A 23,556-nucleotide genomic window follows, 5' to 3' on the forward strand; every position below is an offset into this window, starting at 1 on the left:
AGGAGGGACAATGATCTATGTGTTGGCTATTTGAATATCTATAGTAACAGAGTGTTATGGTATGGATATAAAATATCCCTCCAACAGGCCTATGTATCTGGTGTCACTACTGAGAGGTGACTGGATCATAAAGGCAGCGAGTTCATCTGTGAGCTACCAAGAGGTGTGGTATGACTGGAGGAAGTAAGTCACTGGGATCATGTCTTTAACTTTGGCCACTTCTTGTATACTTCTTTCTGCTTCTTGGGTATTATAGGTGAGCAACTATGCTCCACCATGATGCTTTGCCTCAGCATAGCCACAATACAAGATCTAGCCAACCATTGGATCAGTACTGAAAAGCTCAGTGAAAATAACCCTTTCCTGCCTTAAGTTGTCTATGTGTCAGTGAATAGTGGACTAACACACTGGGGGACAGTGGACTAACACACTGGGAGACAGTGGACTAACACACTGGAGGACAGTGGACTAACACACTGGGGGACAGTGGACTAACACACTGGGAGACAGTGGACTAACACACTGGGGGACAGAGGACTAACACACTGGGGGACAGTGGACTAACACACTGGGGAACAGTGAACTAACACACTGGGGGACAGTGGACTAACACACTGGGGGACAGTGGACTAACACACACTGGGGGACAGTGGACTAACACATTGGAGGACAGAGGACTAACACACTGGGGGACAGTGGACTAATATACACTGGAGGACAGTGGACTAAACACATTGGAGGACAGTGGACTAACACGCTGGAGGACAGTGGACTAACACACTGGAGGACAGTGGACTAACACACTGGAGGACAGTGGACTAACACACTGGAGGACAGTGGACTAACATACTGGAGGACAGTGGACTAACACACTGGAGGACAGTGGACTAACACTAGAGGACAGTGGACTAACACACTGGAGGACAGTGGACTAACACACTGGGGGACAGTGGACTAACACATTGGAGGACAGTGGGCTAATACACTGGGAGACAGTGCACTAACACACACTGGAGGACAGTGGGCTAATACACTGGGAGACAGTGCACTAACACACACTGGAGGACAGTGGACTAACACACTGGAGGACAGTGGACTAACACACTGGGGGACAGTGGACTAACACACTGGAGGACAGTGGACTAACACACTGGAGGACAGTGGACTAACACACTGGAGGACAGTGGGCTAATACACTGGGAGACAGTTGCACTAACACACACTGGAGGACAGTGGGCTAACACACTGGGGGACAGTGGACTAACACACTGGAGGACAGTGGACTAACACACTGGAGGACAGTGGACTAACACACTGGAGGACAGTGGGCTAATACACTGGGAGACAGTGCACTAACACACACTGGAGGACAGTGGGCTAATATACTGGGGGACAGTGGCTTTAGTTCCTCTGTGGCACAGTCCAGGCCAGTATCATTTATCATTTGTCCTTTTCTTGTGATTTTAACAAAAATTCAAGAGCATGCGAAGCTACCAGTGTTTGTTGGTCTACAGACCTTCACAACCTGCTCTACTTACAATGCTGCACCAAACAAGCAGGGATCAGGACTCAGATCGGAGGCTTTTTTTTATTTCTCCCTTTGTACAAACATGTCTCAGTCAGAAGAAGACTAGAAAGAGCTAGTTCTCTGATTCCCAAGGCAACTAGAGCTGTTGCAGATAGTGTGCTTCAGTGAATCACAAGCGTCATTGCTGGGAGGAAAGGCTGCCCATCCTTGCTCCTCTTGGCTCACATCTGTTGACCAGGGAAGGGGTTCAGATTCTTCCCCTGTGGAGCTTTCAATAAGCTCATTGCTTCATGAAGGGTCATCTTGGTTCCTAAGGAGAAAAGAGTGTGTAATGCAGGGGTGGGGGACTGCTATTTTGTCACAAGCCACACATAGGAAAGTGTCCGCCTTTTTTCTAGTCTACTCCTCCTGTGGCATACCCAGACTCTCCTCATTACATTCTCAGCCCCTGTCATTCCTTCTCAAGGATTTCTCCCTTACAACCCTCTCTGGGCTCTCTCTGTGATCTCCTCTGGAGCCCTTTACTACTTTTCTGTTTCCCTTTGGCCTATTCTCCCAGCCCTTTGCTCTCTTCTCTATGTCCTCTGGTTCCCACCTCTCTGCGTTTCCGTCCTGGTCTCTGGCTCTGGCTCTGGCTCCGGCTTCGGCTTCGGCTGCGTCCAGGGCCCCGAGAGCCCCGAGAACCTCGAGAGCTGTTGGAGCCCCTAGAAGAATTGCTACCAGCAGTAGAGCAGGTGCCGGTGCCCTGGCCATGGCTCAGAAAGCTTGGTCTGCCGAATGGAAGCCAGGCCTCTTCTGCAGCACAACCTAGAAGTGCGGCTGGGCCCACAGGAGGAAGCAGACTGTCACTACTTGTGCACCGGCCACCCTGAACACTCTCCCAGCTCTGTGTAATTACTGAGGGATAGGCACCAGCAGGTTGAAGGCCTGACACATGACCTTGACATGACATGGGTTCAGAAACATGTGGGGTGCTCCTGAGCACAAAGAGATTAGGGGAGGACACAGCACCCAGACCCTACTTTTTCTTCATCCTTGGCTTCAGTCCTGGGGAGGGGAGGGGGAATCTTGGGGACTCAGGACTTTTACTTAGAGGGAGTGAAAGAGACAAGAGACAATATCAATGTTGACCAGACACATGAATCCAACTGAAGCTGGGGACTACTGGGACTTCTGCAAGCCTCCAGTCCCCCTCCCTCTGTCCTGGCTCTCCTTACCATCTGGGTGGGGCCCACGTTGGGCACCTAGAGGTTGGGCGCCTAGAGGCACTGCCTGAGCCACTCTCCTCTCCCCACTGCGCTCTCGCTCTAGGGAAGACATGCTGCTTTCTGCCCGCAGACCCAACGGCCAGCTTGTCTCTTCCTCTGGTGGTGGCAAGGGTGGTGGAGGCAAGTCTGAGGAGAAAACTTGTTTTCAGCCAAGTTTCCTGATTCTCCTGACAGTAATACTCCTCATTCCCCATCCCTGACACTGGGAGGCAAATAAATGACCCAAGGTTTGGTGTCACCTGCTCCATTCCTCTTGGTTTCCTGCCAATTCTCTCTACTAAGTGTTACCATCTCCCAGGCCCAGGGCTCTTCTTACCCCCTGGACTGTGCTCCCTTCTGTAGGGAAGAGCCTTGGGTTTCTTCCGGATTCGAGCACGGTGTCCATGGAGTGGGGGAGTCATCTCTCCAGTTACCTGGCGAGTTCTCCCTGTAGGATTAAGAGACAAAGGGAGGAAGGTATGGGAAGGCATTGAGAAAGGAGGTTGTAAAGGGAAAACAAGCTTTGAGGGGAGACAGTGAGGTGGAAGCAAGCTGAATGTCGGGCACACTCACCTGGTGCACTGCTGGCTGTACTAGGGACAGGACTGGGATTAGCGTGATAGGAGGTGATGGGGCCAGCCCCCAGACCAACGGGCCTTCCGTCATGGCTACTCAGAGCGGGCTGGGATACGCTGAGAGGAGAACTTGGCCCTAGGGGCACCCTCCTGCAACGACATAAGGCCTCAGCATGTGTTCACTCCACAGAAACAAGAGCTTACTTTGCGCCAGTTATTATGCTGTACACTCGACCTAATATTTAGATAGGCAAGACATGATTTGTCCCCCCACAAGGCCTCAAACTGGGAAAGCGTGAGGACATCCATGTTTGCATGCAATGCCTTGGAACTCTGCCGACCCACTCCAAAGAGAGACAGCCTGGAAGATGAGTGAGAGCTCTGCTCGACGTCATCTTCCTTCCCACGGCATGCTGTCACCTGAACACAGCCAGGAGACCTCTGGACTCTCTTCCCCTTTATGTCCATCCACCCATCGAACAAATGTCTACAGAGGGCCTATAATATGCAGGCTATTCAACACCTCCTTACCTGGGCATCTGATGGAGATGTGGGATGTCAGTAGGGGGCTGGGGAGGATCAGGAGGTGAGGGGGTAAGAGTGGCTGTGGACTGCTGTCCATAAGAAGAGGTAGGGGAAGGAGTTTCCCCTCGGGCTGGAGCCGCCTTGCACGCACCACTGGAGCTTGACTCAATCAAGTGGCTTTTCTCAGGCACTGGTGGGCACCACTCTTCCACATCCGAACTGAGGTGGGGAAGGAAGATGAGAAGCAAGTGATTGAGTAGCGTCACATTTTCCTCTGGAAGCATCTCTGCCCATTTGCTGCTCTAGGACGTCCTGGGCTTCTCTAAATATGAGGGGCACGTGCTGCTGACAGTGTCTCTACCTGCCCTTTAGCTCCTCCTCAGGCTCCTCTGGACAGCTCAGTTCACAGGAAGGGGGAGGTGGCGGCAGGGCTTCTGGCCAGCTCAAAGATGGCATCTGGACAGGTCTGCCTAGAAGCTTCCCTTTGTTTCCCCTGGCTCCTGAGGAGAGGAGATAGGGGCACGCCAGGAACATGCAGAAAAGAGCCAGAGATGAGTCAGTGTGTCAGAAGGAAGTGACCGGCCAGGCCAGAAGATGGAGGGTATTGTGGAGGGGACTAAAATGAGGAGGTTAAGAACTGGGGTCATACCACTGTCCCCCTCACTCCATTCGGGAGGAGCATACTGGCTCCAGGTGCTTGGGTCCCCAGAAGAATGTTGAGGGAACCCTCCGTGGAAGGTCTGAAGCTCTTCCCCTACTGGGTCAATGGTGCTGTAGACAGGACCCTCACCAGGGGCATTAGCACCCCGTGCAGTCTGAGCCAAGTACAGGGAGATTCCTGCCTCTGGGGAGGAGAAAGAGGGAAGCCCAGGGGAGGAGGCAGACACACAAACACAGGGGACAGAGGGAGATGGAAAGCAGAAGGAGATTCCATAGGATCAACTTCCTCCCCCACCCCAAATCTGACACGTCAAACCAAGGCAAAGGTTGAGTTCTGATAGCTATGCTATAGCTCAAGCCCAAGGTCATTCCCCAGTCCTCCAAGGACTAACCAAATTCAGGAAGGCCAGGCTTCCTCAGATCTCTTCAGTGTGCCCCCAGGAAGCTGACAGAGTAAGAAGTGAGGGTGGGAGAGGGCTAAATCTTGGGGGATGGGGTAGGTGGACCCCCTTAAGGAAATTAGAGCTCCTCACCATTGTAGTATCTATCATCTGGATCAGGATTGCTGGGGCAGCAGCTCCCCCGGGGCTCCTGAGCTGAGGGACTCCGAGGTGGGTGGGGCCAGGAGTCTGCCAGCCATGGGTAGGCAGCAGGGCCAAGGCCCATGGGTGGCCTGAGGGGGAGCAGGTGAATATTGGGAATGGGGAGCCAAAAGAGGCCAGCGAAGGGAGGAAGATGGCAGAAATCAAGAGTCATGGGACAGAAATGATAGTTAGGGGTAGGAACTGGGAGAGGTTGAACATGGAGAGGTGGTCAGGCCTGGAGTGGAAGGGATACTCTCTCTGTCAAAACAATTATTGTTAGAAAGGTCCCAAGAATTACCTGGAACTGGATCCAGAAAGGCCTTCTGAATGTGGAAAGGACACTAAGGAAGATAAAGGGGAAAGCGGTGAGAGAAGAGCTGGTATTGGGGTTCTGAACCCCATAGAGCAGAGAGGCTTACCTGCAGGTGTATAGGCAAAGGAAGCTTCCGAAAAGGAACCCGGAAGAAAAAGAAGAGGGGAAATGAGGTGAGTGGTTAGGAACCCCATTTGTTTGTCTACTCCTTGATCCTGGTCCCAAATCTACTCATGTTTATACTAATTTCTTGGAATGAGACTCAAGTTTGTCTCTGTCTCTGACTCTCTGTCTCTGTCTCTCTGTCTGTCTTCTGTCACTGTCTATCCCCCCAACCCCCTCCCCCGACACACACACACTCCCTTTGAGTCAAGATTTCATGAAGCCCAGACTGGCCTTGACCTCACTATAAGCCAAGGATAGTTTTGAACTCCTGGTCCTCCTACTTCTGCCAGTCCCAGGTGCTTGGAATGCAGGTGAGAACCACCACATCTGGCTTCATTTTCACTTTTTTTTTATCCTAAAGCTTTTCCAAGTGATTCCTACATGTAACCAAACTTCAGAGATTACTTTTATTAATGAGTAGATCTTTGAGCCGGCCAGTCTAGACGTCAAGGGGTCAATACAGGCCCTCTGACTTGAAAGGTACTTCCCTGTTTACTGAGGTTGAGCTGCAAAGCCAGTGTCCCAGTGTTAAATCCGATCCCTCTGTCCAAATCTAGGTACTTCCCCATCTGGAACCGCCCTCTCACGTCCAAGGCTCTCCACTTTTAGCGCCACGTCCTATTCTGATGGGCAGGGCTCTCTGTGGATCCACCTCAGGCCCGGCCCATCTACTCAGTTGAGGCCCCGCCTCCCCGAAGCCCCGCCCACGTATGATCCTAGTGCCCGGAGGCGTGGCTCTCACCGGTGTAGTGACTGAGCTCTTTGCGCTGCTTCTGGCGCCGGTAGAGGGCGGCGCAGAGCCCGAGTAGCAGCGCCCCGCAGGCCGCGCTGCTGCCAGCCAGGAAAGCGGGCTTCCGCAGCACCCTAGCCAACCGTTCCGCCAGCCCCTCGCTGACCTCGGGCCCGGGCTCCGCCGCCGGAGGGAATGCTGTGGGGGTCAGAAAGATGAAAGGAGACGAACCCGAAATCCAGGGGCTCGGAAAGCCGCACTCCGGATCCGTCAGCCCAACTACCCCACTATTCCCCCAAGTTATTTTTTATTACTTTGAAATTTTTATTATCTAATTTCATTCTATTTATTTATTTTGAGACAAGATCTCACTGTATCCTTGGCTGGCCTGGAACTCTCTACATACACCAGGCTTGGCCTCGAATTCACAGAGAGTCAACCGCCTCTGCCTCCCGAGTGAGGGAGTGAGGGAGTTAAAGCTCTGCCACTCTTGTCTCCCCCAAGTTCTCTAGCTCTGCTCTCCCATGCCCATCACCGGACTCACGCAGCTGCACTAGCACTGGGGCACTGGCCACGCCCACGCCAGCGCTGGTAGCTGCTGCCACCAGGGTTCGATAGAGCAGGCCCGGTAGCAGTCCCCGAAACATCACAGAGCGTGCCCAGCCTGCTGCAGATCGATTGAGATGGAATCGGCTTTCGTTACCCAGGCACCAGATCTAGGGAGATCCCAGATACAGTGTTGTCAGGAATTGGATTTAGGTCCCATGGAGAAACTTGGGGTTGCAGCTAGGAGAAACTCAGCCCTGAAGACAATGCGTCGAACCCTTTTCCTCTCTCCCAGACTCTTCCCAGACCCAAAGATTACCTCCATCCTCCACCATAACTTTTAGGCTTATGTCTCACCTCCACCAACCCACTCCCAGCACCCAGCCCACTCACCAATCCCCAGCCTGACTCTGTACCTGGTATTCAGTGATGACCCCATTTTGCTGGGAGGGAAGTGGAGGCTCCCAGGATACAGTGATACTGCTGTTTCGATCACCCCCCAAGGCCACAGCCACTCCCTGAGGGGGGCCACTGGGGGCTAGCCCAGGGTGGAGCATGGTAAGAAGAAGGACACAGACAGTCATTGCAAGCTGTCCCAAGCTTCCTCCTCCCAGCCCTTACATGACAGAACTGAAAGGCATCCTCCCTTGCCACCTTGCTGCTCAAATCTCCCTCTTCTCCCTCCTCTCCAGTCTATATCACTCTGCATCACATCCTTACCCTCCTCGGGAATGCTCCTGGTCACAAAAGGGCTTTCAGCCCCCAGCCCCTCTTGGCCTTGGACTTGCACCTTGATCTGGATTTGGGCCCCTGGAGGGAGTCCTCTTAGCACAGTACTTTGCTTGTGTGGACTCTGTAGGTCTAGCATTGTCCAGCTTCCTTGGTCAAGGCCTGCAATTCTCCAAGACACACGGAATCCTTGCACCAGCTGGACTGGACCATCCACCTATAGGAAATAGAAAAGAGTGTGTTCTAGTCCTGGAGGAGGCTGCAGCCACACAGGACCCACAAGCCCAGTCCTAGTCCACTCTTGCCTTCCCTAGCCTCTCACCCACTACTCCCCCTCCTCAGATGGCCTCATGTCCCCCATTACCATGCCATCTTTAACCACATCCTGACGCCACACTCACAGTCCAGGACACCTGCAGAGTTCTGGGCCCAAGGAGTATGGGCTCCTGCATTCGCACGGCCACTTCTGCTAGTCCTCGTTGGCCTTTCCATGGGTCCTCCACTGGCCTAGACAGGCTGCTTTCTGCTGAGCGAAGAGCCCAGTCAGCAGGGGCCACCAAAGGCAAGAAGTTTGTACTAAGTCTATGTTTATGTTCTGTCTCTGCCAGGGTCACAGACTATAATGCCTTATAGCACAACTACATTAGGGGAATCTTTTACAGAGGTAACTAGGAGGAACAACTAACATGATTTTTTTTTTCCTTTTGTGTTCATTAGAGGCCTCAACTCATTGTCTCTACTATGCACTTGATTCTCCCAAATCCCTTTTAGTCTTAGCAATATGTACTACATGTGGTTAAGAGGCTCAATGGTAAGGAGTTGCTGAGATGAATGACTCTCACACTCCCTCATTTTCCCCTCCTCCCTTTCTTGGGCCTTCCACGAGAGAGAAACATGACTTCCTGCTATAGTCTGGGCCATCAGTATAGACTTGGCAAATCAAAAGAAAACCTGGTGAACCGCCACCATTCTGTGGTTTGGATGGGGTGGGGCCTACTCTCTGCTGTCACTCATTCATATTCATACCCATAAGGCCTCTGGCCTTACCTTGAGTTTGAACAGGCTCAGAGACAGGACTGGGTTCACTGAGGCCCCAGGCTCCAACAGCTCTCACTAGGAATAGGTAGATGGTATTGGGCTGCAGGCCACTGACGGTGTGCGTTTCCAGCTGCACCCCATCTGCCACCGTCCGCCATGTGTTGCCAGCTGCTTGGCTAAGAAGGAATGAGATGACAGGACCATCTAAGCCAGGAATGCCCAATCTGTCTACTCAGTCTCACCCATTCCCTATAGAACCTTAGCTTGGGAGAGGAGGCCTAGAGAATCATTATCCCCAAATAGCAAAGGCCCTAAAGGACATAGGATCCCCCTTCTTTTTAACTCTCCAGCTTTATAGTCAACAGTTATCACCATGGTCCTGGAGACATGGCTCAGTAGGTAAATGCCTGCTGAGTAAGCATGAGGACCTGAGTTCAGATCCCATGCACCCACATAAACCCTGGGTGTGGTGGCGTGCACCTGTTATCTTAGCATTTGTTGGGGGAGGAGGATAGAGACAGGCAGATCCCCAGAGATGACTAGTCAGCCTGTCTAACCAGTTAGTGAGACCCAGGTTCAAAGCAAGACTGTCTCACAGACCATGGGGGAGGCCACTTGATACTATGCTGTGGTCTCTATGTGCACATATGCATATACACATGCATACTTGCAAGCACACAGACACAGACACACGACATCGTCTCCCTACCTGAAGGCCTCTATCACATAGGAGGTAGCTGTGGTGCCAGACTGTGGATTGGGCTTCCAGGTCAAGGTAATGCTGTTTGTGGTTACCTCTGTGACTATTGGCTGAGAGGGAGGGCCTGGAGGATTATTGGGTTCTGTTGCTGGACCTGATGATGCTCCCCCATCTTCTGCAGTGATAGATTATCGTTAGATAGAGAGACTGGGGAAGAAAGTGAGACCTGCTTCCTTCCTAGAAAAGCTGTGGAGCTCCAAGAGCGGCAATGGTAGCTTAGCATATTAACCCAGACTCACATCTGTCTCCCAACATATATGATCCATCCTCATCCAGTCCATCCTCATCCCCACCAACATAGCATTTGGAAGATAAAATTAACCCTGAGGCTTGAAAGATATTGGCTTAAAAAAAAAAAATCTGGAGAAAGCTGCTGCAAGACTAGACTGATGGATAAACTTACCTTGCTTCCTAAGCCAGCCAGTCCATGTGGCCTCTCCTATGGAACTCTTGGCCACACAGCTGTAGAAACCCATGTCCATCTCCTGTAGGAGAAGGTAGAGTGCTGGCCCACTGGGAGTGGAGTAAAGTAGGGTGAAGGGGTGGAGAGGCAGGTAACAGAAGGATGAGGAAGATGCTGGATACTTTAGGAAGTCTGAGAGAGCAGAGAGGTAGAAATGGATTAGATGCCTAGTTGGTACTTACTAGAGTTGGAATGTGGACCAGATAGCTATTTTCCAGTTACGAGGATTCTAGGGATGACACTCACCTGTACACTGGCAATGTATAGAGTGCCATTGTCCATTAAGTTGAACTGTGAGTCATCCTCCTGCAGCCACCTCTCATCTTTCTTCCACTTGACATTGGGCTGAGGGTTTCCAGCCACTCTGCATGGCAGCCACACAGAAGAGCCAAGTGCCAGCGTCTGATTGGCTGGTCCCTGGAGAATGATGGGAGGCAGCCCATCTATGGGGGCTGAGAGAGGGAGAACTTGGGTCAGGAAACCTTGTCCTTCCGCCTTGTTTGTTTTACCATCTCATTCCTCCCTCCTTGTCATCTAAGAAGGCTTTAACAACCGTTTCTAGTCTCTACCTGGGACCATTTTGCTGCTAGTTTCCAAACATCAAGAATGTCCCTAAGGAAAATGCCATTTCCCTTTTAGACACATTGACCAGCATCCAAGGGAAACAGATCTCTTTAAACAATCTTTGCAGATCCTGGGTCCAACCCACTCTCCACGAACACATACCTCCTTTTATCTCTAACAGGGCCTTTGCTAGGATGCTACCAGCCACACTGACAGCCTGGCACACGTAGTAGCCACCATCCCCGATCTTTACTTCAGTGATATGGAGCTGGCCTCTTGGAGAGACTAAGAGGCGTCCCATGGGCTGAAGTGACTGACTAGGGAAAAGCAGGACCTAGGATGGAGCAAGGAAACAAGATGGGGTATGGGCAGGATGTAGAGAAACTTACACCTGCTGAGAGAAGACCTAAGATTTTAGTTTGTACTCTGCCTCCAGCCATTGACATGACCCTGGCCAAATTAGTTAGGCCAACTGACAAAAAAGACAGGCATTTATTAGAAGCGCTTGAGGTACATGCCCCAATTCTGTGACTTTATTGGTTGAGAAACTCTAAGAAACTAAGCTCTGAGATAAGGCAGGAGGATCACAAGATAAGAAACCGACCTTAGCTCAGAAGATGAACCACCTAGGGGCTGGGGAGATGGCTCAGGAGTTAAGAGCGCTGACTGCTCTTCTAGAGGACCTGGGTTCAATTCCCAGCATCTACACAGCAGTTCACAACTGTCTATAACTCTAGTTCTGGTAGATCTGACACCCTCACATAGACATACATGAAAGCAAAATACCAATGCACATAAAATAAATCTTTTTTAAAAGGAAGAACCAACTAACCAACAACAACTAAAATAAAACCTCTGAGCAAGTATATCTTTATGAGCCCCAATTTCTCCCAATTTGACTCTAAAAACTTAGGGGTCAAACTCAGTATGAAGCAATCATGTGAATGTTTTATAAAACAATGTGATATATGTTAAACATTTTGTGGCTTAGCATTTTACTTTAGAGAGACACATGGGAAGGAAGGAAAACAGGTTTGGGTCTCTGGACAATGGGCCAGGCTGAGGCTCTGACTGACCCCCTCTTACTCCCTCCTACCAACACCATTTTCATCCCCATGGGGACCTAATTAAAATATAACAGTCGCAAGAACTGGAGACATTGAGAACATGGGTTTGGGACAAAAACCTTGTAGTTTTCCTGAAGTGTGGGGATAACCAGATTTACTATAGTGACCCTGTAGCACAGTGCCCACTCTTTCCATAGAGAAAATCACTTAGATTGTAACTTCCGTTCTTTTGGGTAGTGTGATCTGGATTCGTTTAATAGATAGAAAGGAGATGGCTGTGATCACCCCTGATGGAATGAGCAATCAATAGAGCAAGTCATACTACCCTAAGAAACTTTAATTCCTTCAATACTTGGTTTCCAGGTCCAAAAGCCAAGGTCCAAAGGGTTTGGGGGAAGAAAAACTTAACTGGATTTCTACTTTCAAGACAGCACTGCTCAACACATAAAGATCCTCTTAGAACTTGCCACTCACAAACGTTCTGCACCACCTAACATATTGCTGTATTATCATTGAATTGTTCAAGCACCCAAATGCTCCGGGTTTTTTTTATCTTCATTGTTTTATTTGCCCCTTTCAATCTGCAAGAGTTTCTGGGACAGGAAGCTGGGAGAGAGGTTTATACAAAGTGGAGGGAGAGAAAGATCTGGAAGGAAAATCAGTCAGAGCTTTGGAACGGGCTACCCACTTGACTCCCTTCCTTCTGCCAGAAGATGGCAGGTGGAGGGTTTCCTTTGGTCTCACATTGGAATGACACATTTTCTCCAGGAGCTGCTGTCTGGTCCTGGGGCTTAGTCACAAATTGTGGTGGGACTGGGAAGGAAAGAGACAAAAAAAGGAGCTGGGAGTCAGTGGTAGAGAAGTCCAAAGCTGGCTGAATAGAGCAGGTGACCATCTCTGGTTCAGCTCTCATTGGCTTTACCTTTTCTCCCTCCAGAAGGATCTCATGTTATCTACCCATACCTCCAATTCTGTCCTCTCTCCCCCATTCTCTTCCAACACCACCCTACATATCACCCCTGCAAGCTGACCCAGGAAGAGCCCTCACCGTGAACACTGAGGGAGCCAGATGCCTCTGCACGGCCCACACTGTTCTCTGCCACACAGGTGTATGTCCCCTCGTCTTCAGAGCTCACTTGGTCGATCCAAAGGCTGTGGTCACTCCGAATCTCATACCTGCTCCACTCCCCACACCAAGCTGGGTTGGCCACAGCTACAAACCCCTTCTCTCTCCCCCAGAACAAACACCAGGGTCAAGATAGGCAAAGGTTCAAATGGCACAGAAGAAGATGGCACCCACTACATGAGATAAGTTTAGCCAGGGACCACTAGTTCTGGGAAATACATTTCTCTATGCCATGGCCAGGTTATGTCTGGGGCTCCTTGGATCCCTCTGCAGTCAGTAGGAAGGGGCTTCTCACCTGCCGGTGGGCAGCTCCCCATCATCCTTGCGCCAGCGTAGAATGGGCTGGGGATCTCCCTGCACCTCACACAGGAAATTCACAGGGGCATCAGCCAGGACAACCTGGTTTATTGGTCTACGCAGAAATGAGGGACGCTCTACAGAGTAGGAGCCATTGAACTGTCAGGGGTTCTGCACAGCTACTTGTTCACTGGGCTACACACTCCCATAACTCCAAAATGCCCGGTGCCTACCCAGTACCACAAGTTCAGCTGCCCCACTCTCTCGTTCTCCAGCCATGTTGGAGGCTACACACATATACATGCCAGCATCACTCTTGAACGTGTGTGACATCATCAGCTTTCCTCCACGTATCTGGAGAATGACAATGGTAACATTGGTCCTTTACAGCCATCAAAATGTTTGTGAGTGTGTATGTACGCGTGTGCATGATGTGTGTGTGTAAATTTTACTTGGTTTTTATAGTAAACTAATGAAGAAAACTAATGAAGTTGATTCGTGTGTCAGATATAGGGCTTTGGGGCATCATGGTATCTCTCTTGACTTTGTTTTTTTAGGGGAGGTGTTGAAACAGGGTTTCTCTGTTTAGCTCTGGGTGCCCTAGAACTCATTTTGTAGACCAGAGTGGCTTTAAATTCAAGGATCTGCCTGCCTCTGTCTCCCAAGTGCTGGAATTAGAGGTGTGCACTAACACCCAGCTCTTTCCACTTTTTTTTAAAAACCTGAGTTCTTTGTTTATAGCTTAATTTCAGATCATCTTCTGTACAATACCAAGACATTATTCATAGGTTTCAAGAACCTTAAGACTAGTGGCTCTCAATCTTCCTGATGCTGCAACCCTTTGATAAATACAGTTTCTTATATTGTGGTGACCCCCAACCATAAATTTTTTTGTTGCTACTTCATAACTGTAATTTTGTGACTGTTATGAATCATAACGTAAATATTTGATATGCAGAAGTAATGTAAATATTTGATATGCAGGATATTTGATATGCAACCCCCAAAGGGGTCATAACCCACAGGCTGAGAAGCACGGTCTTAGATTTAAGACTTCATCCTCTGAAGCATGTCCTAGACTCCATACCTACATGTGTGCGCACGTGTACACACACACACACACACACACACACACACTCACGGTGATCCTTCCCTCCTCTTCCTTAAGCTTTGTATTGCCCTTCTTCCAGGTCACCAAAGGCTCTGGATGACCCTTGGGGGGCACACATTCCATTACTGCTGGCTCCCCCACCGCTACCACCATGTTCCCAGGCGATTGCCGGAAATCATCACGGAGAACTGAGAATAGAGAAGGGGCCATGGGGAGAAAGGTCAAAAAAGAAATAAACAAGGTAGAATGATGTTAAGAGGAGCAGAGTGTCAGGGTGGGGGTCACAATTGACTCGGTTTTCTGAAATACGAAGTCAAACCTACTTCCTCCCCCATGGTCCAGGTTTGGTTTGACCCCGCTCCGCCCCGCCCCCCAGCCCAACTCTCTGTTGTTCTTTCCGAGTGCCCCAGGCTCTAGAAGCATCAGGTGACCGAACTCTCTCACCAGCTACTTCCAGAGAGGCGTTTCTGCTAGCCGCTGCTCCCAGGTAGTTGCGAGCCACACAGGTGTAGACACCCTCGTCAGGCCGAGAGCGACGCCCGTGCACAATGCGGGGAAAGAAGAGGGCGCCGCTGGGCAGCAGCAGACGGTGAGCGCGCGGGTCCTCCCGTGCAGTCGCCACGCGCGCCCCATTCTTGTACCACTCGATGTTAGGTCGAGGCCGGCCTTCGGCACGACAGGGCAGAGTGGCAGGCTCGCCCCTGGAAACCAGTAGATCTGGCGGCTGCTCTACGATGCGTGGCATGGCATCCTCTGGTCCAACTCTTGAACCTGGAGAAGAAGGGAACTCAAAGGACCCAGCAAGGCAACTGGGGGAAGACCAAGGCTTGCTCTAGAGAGTAAGCGAACCCTCTCCCTCGCTCATCTCCCATGCTCCTTTGCTAGAGAGCTACCTGCAAAGGCCACCTATCCTCCTGCTCTGTAGGCTCTGGTGTCAGCCTGGAACAGAAATGCCCTCAGATAGGCAAATCTTTAGAGGGATCCGGGCACAAACTCCTAGGAAGGCTTTCTGGGTCTCCTTGAGATCCAGGCCTCCTTTCTCCACTAGTGAGAGGTGGCTGAGCATGATTTGGTGAGGAACCTGTACCCTAGCAAGCTGATCTACACTCACACACCCAGGTTCGCATATAATTCTTGCTCAGTGAGCAACAAACCATGCATACTATACCACAGCAGACACTAAGATTATTTATCTCTGCGTGATCTCTGCTCCCACAGATAAAATGAACAAAGTTAATTGTCCTGGATCCTTCGTTTAAGAAAATGTGTTAAGGGTGGGGGCTAAGACTAGAAAGGTTCTTAATTTGAATGCTATGAGGGCCCAGGTAATCACCGGTTGTTTTTTTCTTCTTCTTCTTATTTCCATCCTGTGACATCACAGAAACTAAACATTGTGGAAGTGGAAATTTAAGTGGTGTTGCTTTTCCTGAGGTACAGTTTTAAAAATCAGAAAAATTCCTTTCCTCCCTAGCTCTCTTGAAACCGTTGCTCTGTAGATTCTGCCCCTGCCTCTCTCCTGTCCTACAGACCTCCGTCCTGAAGCTGGTCTGTCCCCTGCCTCAGGTTTGGGATCCAGGTGTCATCCTCACCCACAAATGTTCCCAGGCCCCCATTTGTAGCCCCATCCTCATTCTCGCCTATACCGGATAGTTAAATACTGACTAAGCTCTCAGTCAGACCTATCCGTTTCTGCCAGTAGGCGGCGCTGAAGCCTTGCAACAATCTGGTGTCCTTAAATAACCAGGGACTACTGGGCGCATCTGTTCTGCCGCTCTCTCTCGCCCCCACCCCGCCTACCCTGTTCCAAGATCCTCAGGGACCTCTTGGTTCTAAGCCCAGTGGGGGATTAGGTTTCTTGCCCTTCCTTTTAAGAGTTTGGGTATAGAGAAAGCTGGGGCGGGTCGGGTGCAGGCTCCACCCTGGTAGAGTTGATTTGATTGCTCGGAGTAAAATCAGTTTCTCTCCCACGTATGGAAGAGAATAAATTTCTCAGTCTTTTCCCTTCCAGATGGAAGAAATCTCTGCTGCTCACGCGTCTCTTTTCTCCACCCACCGAGAGAGGCCCCTGGAGTGGCTAGAACACAAGTTTTGGCTTTGAAACGCTCTGAGCTGGAACCTCAGATTTGAGACTTCCCAGAGTTAGTAAGTTGGACTTGTTTAACTGCAGCCCATTGGTGGCCCATGCCTGTAAATCCATCGCTCTGGGTGTGGAGGCATTTGGATCAGACGTTCAGAGGCTGATTGGGTTACATAGCTAATCTAGGTCTCAAAAAACCAAAAGGGCTCGAGTCTCTAAATTTCACCTCTTTATCTGTGATGTGGAGGCTCAGAATCCCAAAAGGATGCAAAGCACATCAGTAGCTATGACAAGTTATTTATTTAATAGCCTCCCCCACACCTACACCAGCACTTTACTCCTATAGCCTCTGCCTGAATGAGACTCTAGGCTCTAGTATTTCTAAACCCACCCCATCTTCACAAACCTCTCGTATGTGATGAACATACACTTAGGTTCCCTGCTGCCAAGATTTTGCTCTATGCTGCTTTTGCGATCACTGACCTATTCTTCACCCTCTGTGACTGTGTTTTCCTAGTGGCAGTGTGGAGCGAGCAACAACCATCTTCCCTCACTGGCTTTTTAAGCTTAAATGAGAAGATAGATGTCTGGTATAAAGCTCTAGGTGAGTCGAAAATCCGAGAAAATAACTGCTTAGTCTCTTGGGACTCCTCAAAAGTGACAAGACTGGATAATCCCAGCCGTCTTCAAACTCTTTCCATACAACACCCTTCTGGTCCATCCTTTCCCCTAATTCCTGCAGACACAACACGGGCTCCCTTTCCCTGGAATTTCTTCCCTGTCATTCGGGAGTCTCCAGAGATGCTTCGACAGCAGCCTAATGAATAGCTAATGACCATGCAAATGGAGCTCTGGGGCTCCTCCCCTGCACCTGAGTACCAGAGAGATGGGGGGTGGGGGAGGAAGAGAAGGAGGGGGAGAGAGAGAGAGAGAGAGAGAGAGAGAGAGAGAGAGAGAGAGAGAGAGAGAGAGACCCTCCGCAAAGGTGGCCAGTCAGAGTCCGGTGGCCCTAACCTAGGTGAGGCAGAGGCTTCGCAGTGGAAGAGTTCCCGACGTAGCCAGCAGGGAGCGCGATCAGGCCTCTCTCTGCCTGGGGCGCTCAGGGATGCAGCGCTGTCTCAAGTTATTTATTAATCACTGTAATTAGCGGTAACGACCTCGCCACCGCTCTGCCAGGCTGGGTCAGCTGTGATTCTCATAGGGGATACAAACTTAGCACTAAGTTTCCTTGAAAAAAGATCGCTGACTTTGACCCTCCGCATCAACACACCTACAAAGTTCGGGGCTTTCTCACCCTTGATCTGAGTGAGGTTTTTGAAAACTTTTTTAGGTTCTTCAAGAGACATCTACTACTTCTACTACTTGGGTGGATCACCTAGTGCCCGATTTAGCCTTGGCCGACTGGCGACAGCGAGCCTTCTTCCGACCTCCCTTCTTAGCTTGGGATTTGCCCTTCACGGTTCCCCCACCTGGGGTGGGTGTGTTAGGTGGGTAGTAGGAGAGATGAGGAGAAACGGGCTCAGCAGCCCTCCACCACAGGCAAATACACCGACTCAGAGGCTCCCTTGGGACCCCACTTCCCAGGAGGGCCCTGACAGGCGCCCCTGGGTCCTGGAAGGGAAGGAGACCTTTGATCTTCCCTTCCAAGCACCCCTGTCACCCCGATCCCCAAATCTAAGGTCCCCATCGAACAGTCTCACCATTGAGAGAGGGGTCTCCAGGAGGAAGCAGACTAGGACTGAGCGCTGCCAGCGAGGAGTTGAAGCCGAAGAGTAGCTCACTGGAGTTGGAGATGTCCCCGGCCAGGGAGTCCGCGAACAAGTTCATCTGTAGGAGTGTTTTAAGCAGGTAGCGCAGCATAGCGCAGCCCGCCTGGGTCTTGGGCGGGGGCCTCGGAGCCCAGCCCCTGGGTCTGGGACCCGTGGGCCGGGAGCCGTAAGCCCCTCCACAGCCTTTGCGCGCTGCGGCAGCCACGATGCCGCTGTCCTGCAGGCGTGCCTGGGTACCGGCCGTGCCTCTGCGCGGGCTGTCCTCCTTCACTGATTCTTCTCTCCACTCTCCAGTGCCAGAATCCCCTGGGAGCTGGGCGGGCGGAAAGCAGGTGCCACTCGGATCACGCCGTAATTAAGGGCTTAATCCTCCTCTCTCTATACCCCCACCTCCACCAGAACGGCCACTAGCAGGGCCGCGCGCAAGTTAAGAGTCCCCGCCCCACACTCCTCTCATCAAAATGTTGCTCTGAACCTGGCGGGAGAGTTTTCCTCTCTCTCGGAGCACCCAAGACGCTGACTGAGCCTCTGTCAGACTCTGCCCTTTTTTTCTAAAATTATAGCAAGAATTGTTTTCTTTCTTGGACGCCAGATAAGCTGAGGCATTAGAAGAGCAGACGCTCTTGAGCTCTCAATGTCCTAGCTTCCAGTGCCTTTCAAATTCTGGTGCTTGGAACCGTGAGCACAAGATGCTAGTATACTTGGGAGCTGGGGGAGAAGAATAGAATTCCACCTCTGGATCACCCCACGTACGCGCCCGATTCCCCCTAATCCTGTGGTTTGCCACTAGGAACCCACAGGGATACAATGACCCAACTTGACCTGGAGTCCTGCTCCAGATACCCACCCCCAACCCCTCCTCGTCGGGAATTCCTGCCGGGTGCTTAGAACTGAGTAAAATTGGAGGAGACTCCGAAAATCCAGGCAGCTCGCACCTATTAGCATAGTGCATTGCTCCGCTCTGGCATGTTTTACGAAGTTGTTTTACAGTTTTGAAGAGACCAAAAAGTCTAGAACAAAGGAAGCAAAGTGCCATAGACCGGGTGAAGGCCGAATTGTGTGAAACTGCTGGAACTTGATAACAGCTGGTTATCCTCCGAGTTGGGGTGTGCAACAGGGAAACCAAAGCCCCAGTTCTGTCTTGAATAGGGTTATTTTGGCCTTGGAGATGTCGCAGTCAATCATCTTTGCTTTTGCCCCTCTCCTGCACACACTTTTTCTAGACTGGAAATAATGTTGAATGTGGAGCAAGAGACCCTGGGTTTCCTTCCCATCTTGCAGTAGGTTCTGCGGATGAGAAAGTGATGGGGTTTGGATTGCTCTTAGGCTATGCGACGATGGCAGTCGTGCAGCGGCTGCTTCTGATCCGTCAGGGGACGCCTGCACAGGAAGACAGCTCAGAGAGCTATCCCAGGGTGGAAGGTGAAACTGTGGTGGATTTCAGACCGAAAGCAGGTCAATGAGTAGAGAAACGTGTTTCTGCCAGCCAGTTTGTCCCTACAATCCACTCTCCTACCAAGGGAACTCAGACTCTGGGACTTTGGAGTCCTCTGTCCAGGACCAGAGAGCTCAAGGCAGGATGAACTAAACGGTGAGGGTTGATGGGGCTCTAAGTTCTGTAGGACACTCCCACGGGACTTAGAGCCCTGGGAACTCATAAGCCAGTGTCATCTGTGGGTGCTGAACTGGGTACCTGGTGCATCCGCTGAAGACAAAATCTGGGCAGGTCTTAAGAATGGGGTAGGTTAGGGTACTAAAGAGATAGACTTTTTTACATCAGACCCTTACCGCAAGGGCTTGCTGCAGGGCTAGACCACATTCAGCAGGAGAGGTAAGGGTGTGCGAATTTGCCAATCAGAAACCATCACCATTCGAGACCAATCCCTTCTAGGTTAAGGACGAATCGGACGATTTAATCTGCTCTGATCCTAGGGTTCGGGATCTTAGGGACCTTTTGCTTGGCCTTCTGCGGGCTGGTCTTACAGGTTCCATCACGTTAGAAGCCCAAGCAGGGCAAAAAACTTAACTTCTTGGCACCGGGCCCTGCTTTGGAGCTGGGAAGGCTGGAAACTCCCTAACCATGCCGATCTTGCCCTATCCTAATCCCCCGATTTGCTCCCGGCCGGCCTCTGGGCAAACACACCCTCCGCCGGTGTCTAGGGGCTTGTCACCCTGTTAGCGGATTTGTTTCCGGAGACCGCACAGTTAATTGGCCCTTTATGTGGGGATCAGGACGTATTTGCTCTGGGTTCCCTAAGCGGAGGCGGCAGCGCAGCCCGTGGGCACTGCTGCTTCCTAATCCCTGTCATCTGGGTTTGGATACTGAACAAACGGAGGAAAGCCATCTTTCTGAGACTCTTGGCCCCTATCTGGTCCATCTTGTGAATCTCACCTCTCTCTCTCTCTCTCTCTCTCTCTCTCTCTCTCTCTCTCTAACTGACTTCTAAAGAAAAAAAATCTCACTATTTTCCTGATTGTCTTTCTCCACTCTTTCCTTCTTCTTCTCTGCGTTTGTTGTATCTCTGGAATATTATTTCTCCTCAGAAAATCAGCCAGATCTAAAGACAAAAGAGGGTTAAGGACTCAGGGGAGATAGCTATGAAGATATGCCATCTATATCACAAGTTACTTCCATCTCCTTTCTCCACTTACACATCCACCCAGGGTCCCCAGAGATTCTCCACTGGTAGAGGTGGAACCCAGAGTAAGAAGAAAAGACCCAATGAAGGTCACATATCCAGCAATTCTTCAGCCTTCCTCCATTTCCCCTGAAATTACTCTGGTTCTAGGGCAGGCAGGAAACAAGCCCTTGACCTCTTCAAGTATAGCAGCTCTGTGAGTTGCTTCCAAAGGCAGTTTGCAAAGAATGACTCCTGCTTACCTCCTTGCACCAGACTGCAACCAAAATTATCACAACTCTGGCTTTTGTTTTTTGCTCAGCTGGGATTGGCAGCAATACTCCCTCCTCCATTTTCTAATCGGGTGCACCGCCTAGGCATTGCCCTTGGTGGGGTTCACTTGTGCCAATAGTATGTAGAGTTGAATTTTAGAAAGAGAAATTTCTGAGGAGAGAAAAGGAGGTTTTAAAGGGGAGTTGGTAAAGAAGGAAATTGACAAAGGGCATGGGGGATGGGAGGGTTGAGTGTGCATCCTGATCTCAAAGGGAAAGAAGTGTGTGTTTACAGGTGGAGCTGTAGAAGACAGCATGGGGCAGGCGTTGATGAGGCAGACATCTTTCTCGAGGGTTTCATTTTGGAGACCGAACTAAGGAAGAAAGTGATTGTGTCATATAGGAAACTGACATGAATGGTGTTTGGGGAATCAAGTGACTCTAAAGGGACTTCCCACCCCAGGCTAACATTTGTTGGCCCAGTGCCAGCACAAAGGCCAGAAAATGTGGTTGGGAATTTTCAGTGACCAAGCTGGGGGCCATATGGAGAGGCTTCTTGGTGGTCCAACACCCATATGCCAGCTGGTAGTGGATGGAGCTGCTGGCATGTGATTACCCCAGAGGGTAGTCTGAAGACAGCCCCTGCAATCTCACACTGATTATTGCCTCTGCCTCTTCTTGACACATACAGACACACAGTCACAGACATACACACACACACACACACACACACACACACACAGAGAGAGAGAGAGAGAGAGAGAGAGAGAGAGAGAGAGAACTTTGTTTATATCCCCCTAGAGCTTACTGCCTCCCATCATCCTCCCTGACTTGATCTCCTCCCAGGGCATGGATTCCCATTTAACATATGTGTGGGTGTATGTGTTTGTGTGGAATGGGGAAAGGACACACGGACCTAACATCTGCCCCACCCCCACTGAGCTATGCCAAGAATAGCCCAACGGGGTTGCTAACTTCAGAATGATGATTCCTGGGCCAATGACCCAGCCAGCAGGGGCTAGAGAGGTGACAGGAGGGGGGATCAGAGAGCAGAGAGCAGCAGCACCCAGCTGGCAGGCAGACAGCAGGAGCTTCCCCTGGCAGGAGCCAAGCTTCCTTGGCTGAGACCCTGTAACTGCTAAGATAATAAGCCAGGCCCCCCTGCCCAAGAGTATCCCTCTCCCTACAGGGTTCCAATGGAAAGCCCTGCAGGGGCACACTTTGCCATAACCCTACCAAGCCCAGAAATCTGGAGGCGCCTGGGTGGAAGTGAACACATCTCATTGCAGATAGAACAAAGGCTGAGAAGACTGGGGCAGCTTTCTCTGCATTGTTAGCCCTTCCTTTGAGGTTTTAAAAAAAAGCATCTAAGCACATATCTTACTATCCTTTGGGGACCTGAATACCATCATGTTTTGCTGAACAGTGCACAGCTGTACCATGCACTTACAATCAGTCTCCTACCTAGTCATATTTAGTTTATTTCTGGATTTTGTTTTGCAGACTGTGCTACAAATAAGCTTTGTATGCATACACATATGTCTTTGCATATTAGTTTATCTGCAGGATACATTTTTATTATTCTGTAATTTTGTTTGTTTTGTGTTGTTGGTTGGAGGTGTGCAGTCTGTCTTCCTCTTTCTTTCTTCCTTTCTTTCTTTTTTTCTCTCTCTCTTTCCTTCTCTCTCTCCTCTCTTTCCTCCTCTCTCTCCCTCTCTCTTTCTTTCTCTTTTTCTCTCTTTCTTTCTCTCTTTCTTCCTCTCTTTCTCTCTCTCTCCTTCCTTCCTTCCTTCCTTCCTTCCTTCCTTTCTTTCTTTCTTTCTTTCTTTCTTTCTTTCTTTCTTTCTTTCTTTCTATCTTTCTTCAAGGCAGGTTCTCATCATGTAACCCTGTTTGGCCAGAAACTGCTTTGTAGAACAGGCTGACCTAAATTGAATTTATAGAGTTCTTCCTATTTCTACCTCCCAAATGCTGAAATTGGAGGTACATGCAATGATGCCCAGCTGGTTTGGAGTTTTTGATACAGGCTCTTACTATGTAGGCCAGGCTAGATTAAAATCTTCCTGCTCAGATTCCAGGTGCTAGGATTACAGTAAGCACCACTAGACCAAGCTGGATTGTTTGTTTGTTTGTTTGTTTTGTTTTGTTTTTTCTTTGTTTTGTTTTTTCTTTTTTTTCGAGGCAGGGTTTCTCTGTACAGCCCTGGCTGTCCTGGAACTCACTCTGTAGACCAGGCTGGCCTTGAACTCAGAAATCTGCCTGCCTCTGCCTCCCAAGTGCTGGGATTAAAGGCGTGCACCACCACTGCCTCTCCCAGATGTTTGTTTTATGGAAGGTTTTGCCATGTAACACAAGTCTATCTATATACTACCACACCTGGTAAGATATACTCTTTTTTATTTTAATTTTAATTTTTTTTTTTTTTTTTTTAGGTTTCTTTAATACATGTAGCCCAAACTGACCTGGCTATGTAGTCAAGGATAGCCTTGAACGCCTGATTTTTTTCATTTTACTATTGTTGTTTTAATGTGTATGGATATTTTACATGTATGTATATCTATGCAGTCTGTGTGTGTAGTGCCAGAAGAGGGAGTATCAGATACTATAGGACTGAATTTACAGATGTTGGGAGCGGTCCTGTAGGTGTTAGAAATTGAATCCTGACCTTCTGGAAGAGCAGCTAGTGTCCTTGACTGCTGAGCTATCTCTCTAGCCCAAACTCCTGACCTTGCCTTGCCTTCCCATCACGACTAGCTGCACTTAAGCAAAAAACTTAATTATTGTTTTATTTT

The 23,556-nt window shown here is 50.0% G+C and overlaps 1 protein-coding gene across 5 annotated transcripts; it reads right to left on the minus strand.

Moving 5' to 3' along the window:
• Window positions 1-1,569: 1,569 nt before the first annotated feature.
• Robo3 (roundabout guidance receptor 3) lies at window positions 1,570-18,190 on the minus strand. 5 transcript variants are annotated; one of them, XM_031345250.1, is made up of 28 exons: window positions 17,806-18,190; window positions 14,473-14,799; window positions 14,059-14,216; window positions 13,151-13,271; window positions 12,916-13,054; window positions 12,543-12,670; window positions 12,183-12,307; window positions 10,590-10,761; window positions 10,110-10,315; window positions 9,804-9,885; window positions 9,350-9,512; window positions 8,650-8,816; window positions 8,004-8,125; window positions 7,594-7,819; window positions 7,290-7,411; window positions 6,872-7,043; window positions 6,340-6,525; window positions 5,539-5,562; window positions 5,418-5,460; window positions 5,069-5,208; window positions 4,525-4,719; window positions 4,237-4,375; window positions 3,882-4,094; window positions 3,349-3,500; window positions 3,113-3,223; window positions 2,746-2,922; window positions 2,124-2,347; window positions 1,570-1,838 (listed from the first exon to the last, which is right to left on the minus strand). In XM_031345250.1, the coding sequence occupies exons 1-28, from the start codon at window positions 17,963-17,965 to the stop codon at window positions 1,827-1,829; spliced, it is 4,206 nt and encodes a 1,401-aa protein (XP_031201110.1). In that variant the 5' UTR covers window positions 17,966-18,190; the 3' UTR covers window positions 1,570-1,826. The 5 variants fall into 5 exon arrangements, with proteins under 5 accessions (XP_031201110.1, XP_031201109.1, XP_031201111.1 ...); XM_031345249.1 differs by having other exon boundaries at window positions 9,350-9,515; XM_031345251.1 differs by lacking the exon at window positions 5,539-5,562 and having other exon boundaries at window positions 9,350-9,515.
• Between the last annotated feature and the right edge of the window lie 5,366 nt (window positions 18,191-23,556).

The sequence above is a fragment of the Mastomys coucha genome, unplaced genomic scaffold, assembly GCF_008632895.1.
Source record: "Mastomys coucha isolate ucsf_1 unplaced genomic scaffold, UCSF_Mcou_1 pScaffold23, whole genome shotgun sequence".
NCBI classification, from domain to species: Eukaryota; Metazoa; Chordata; class Mammalia; order Rodentia; family Muridae; genus Mastomys; species Mastomys coucha.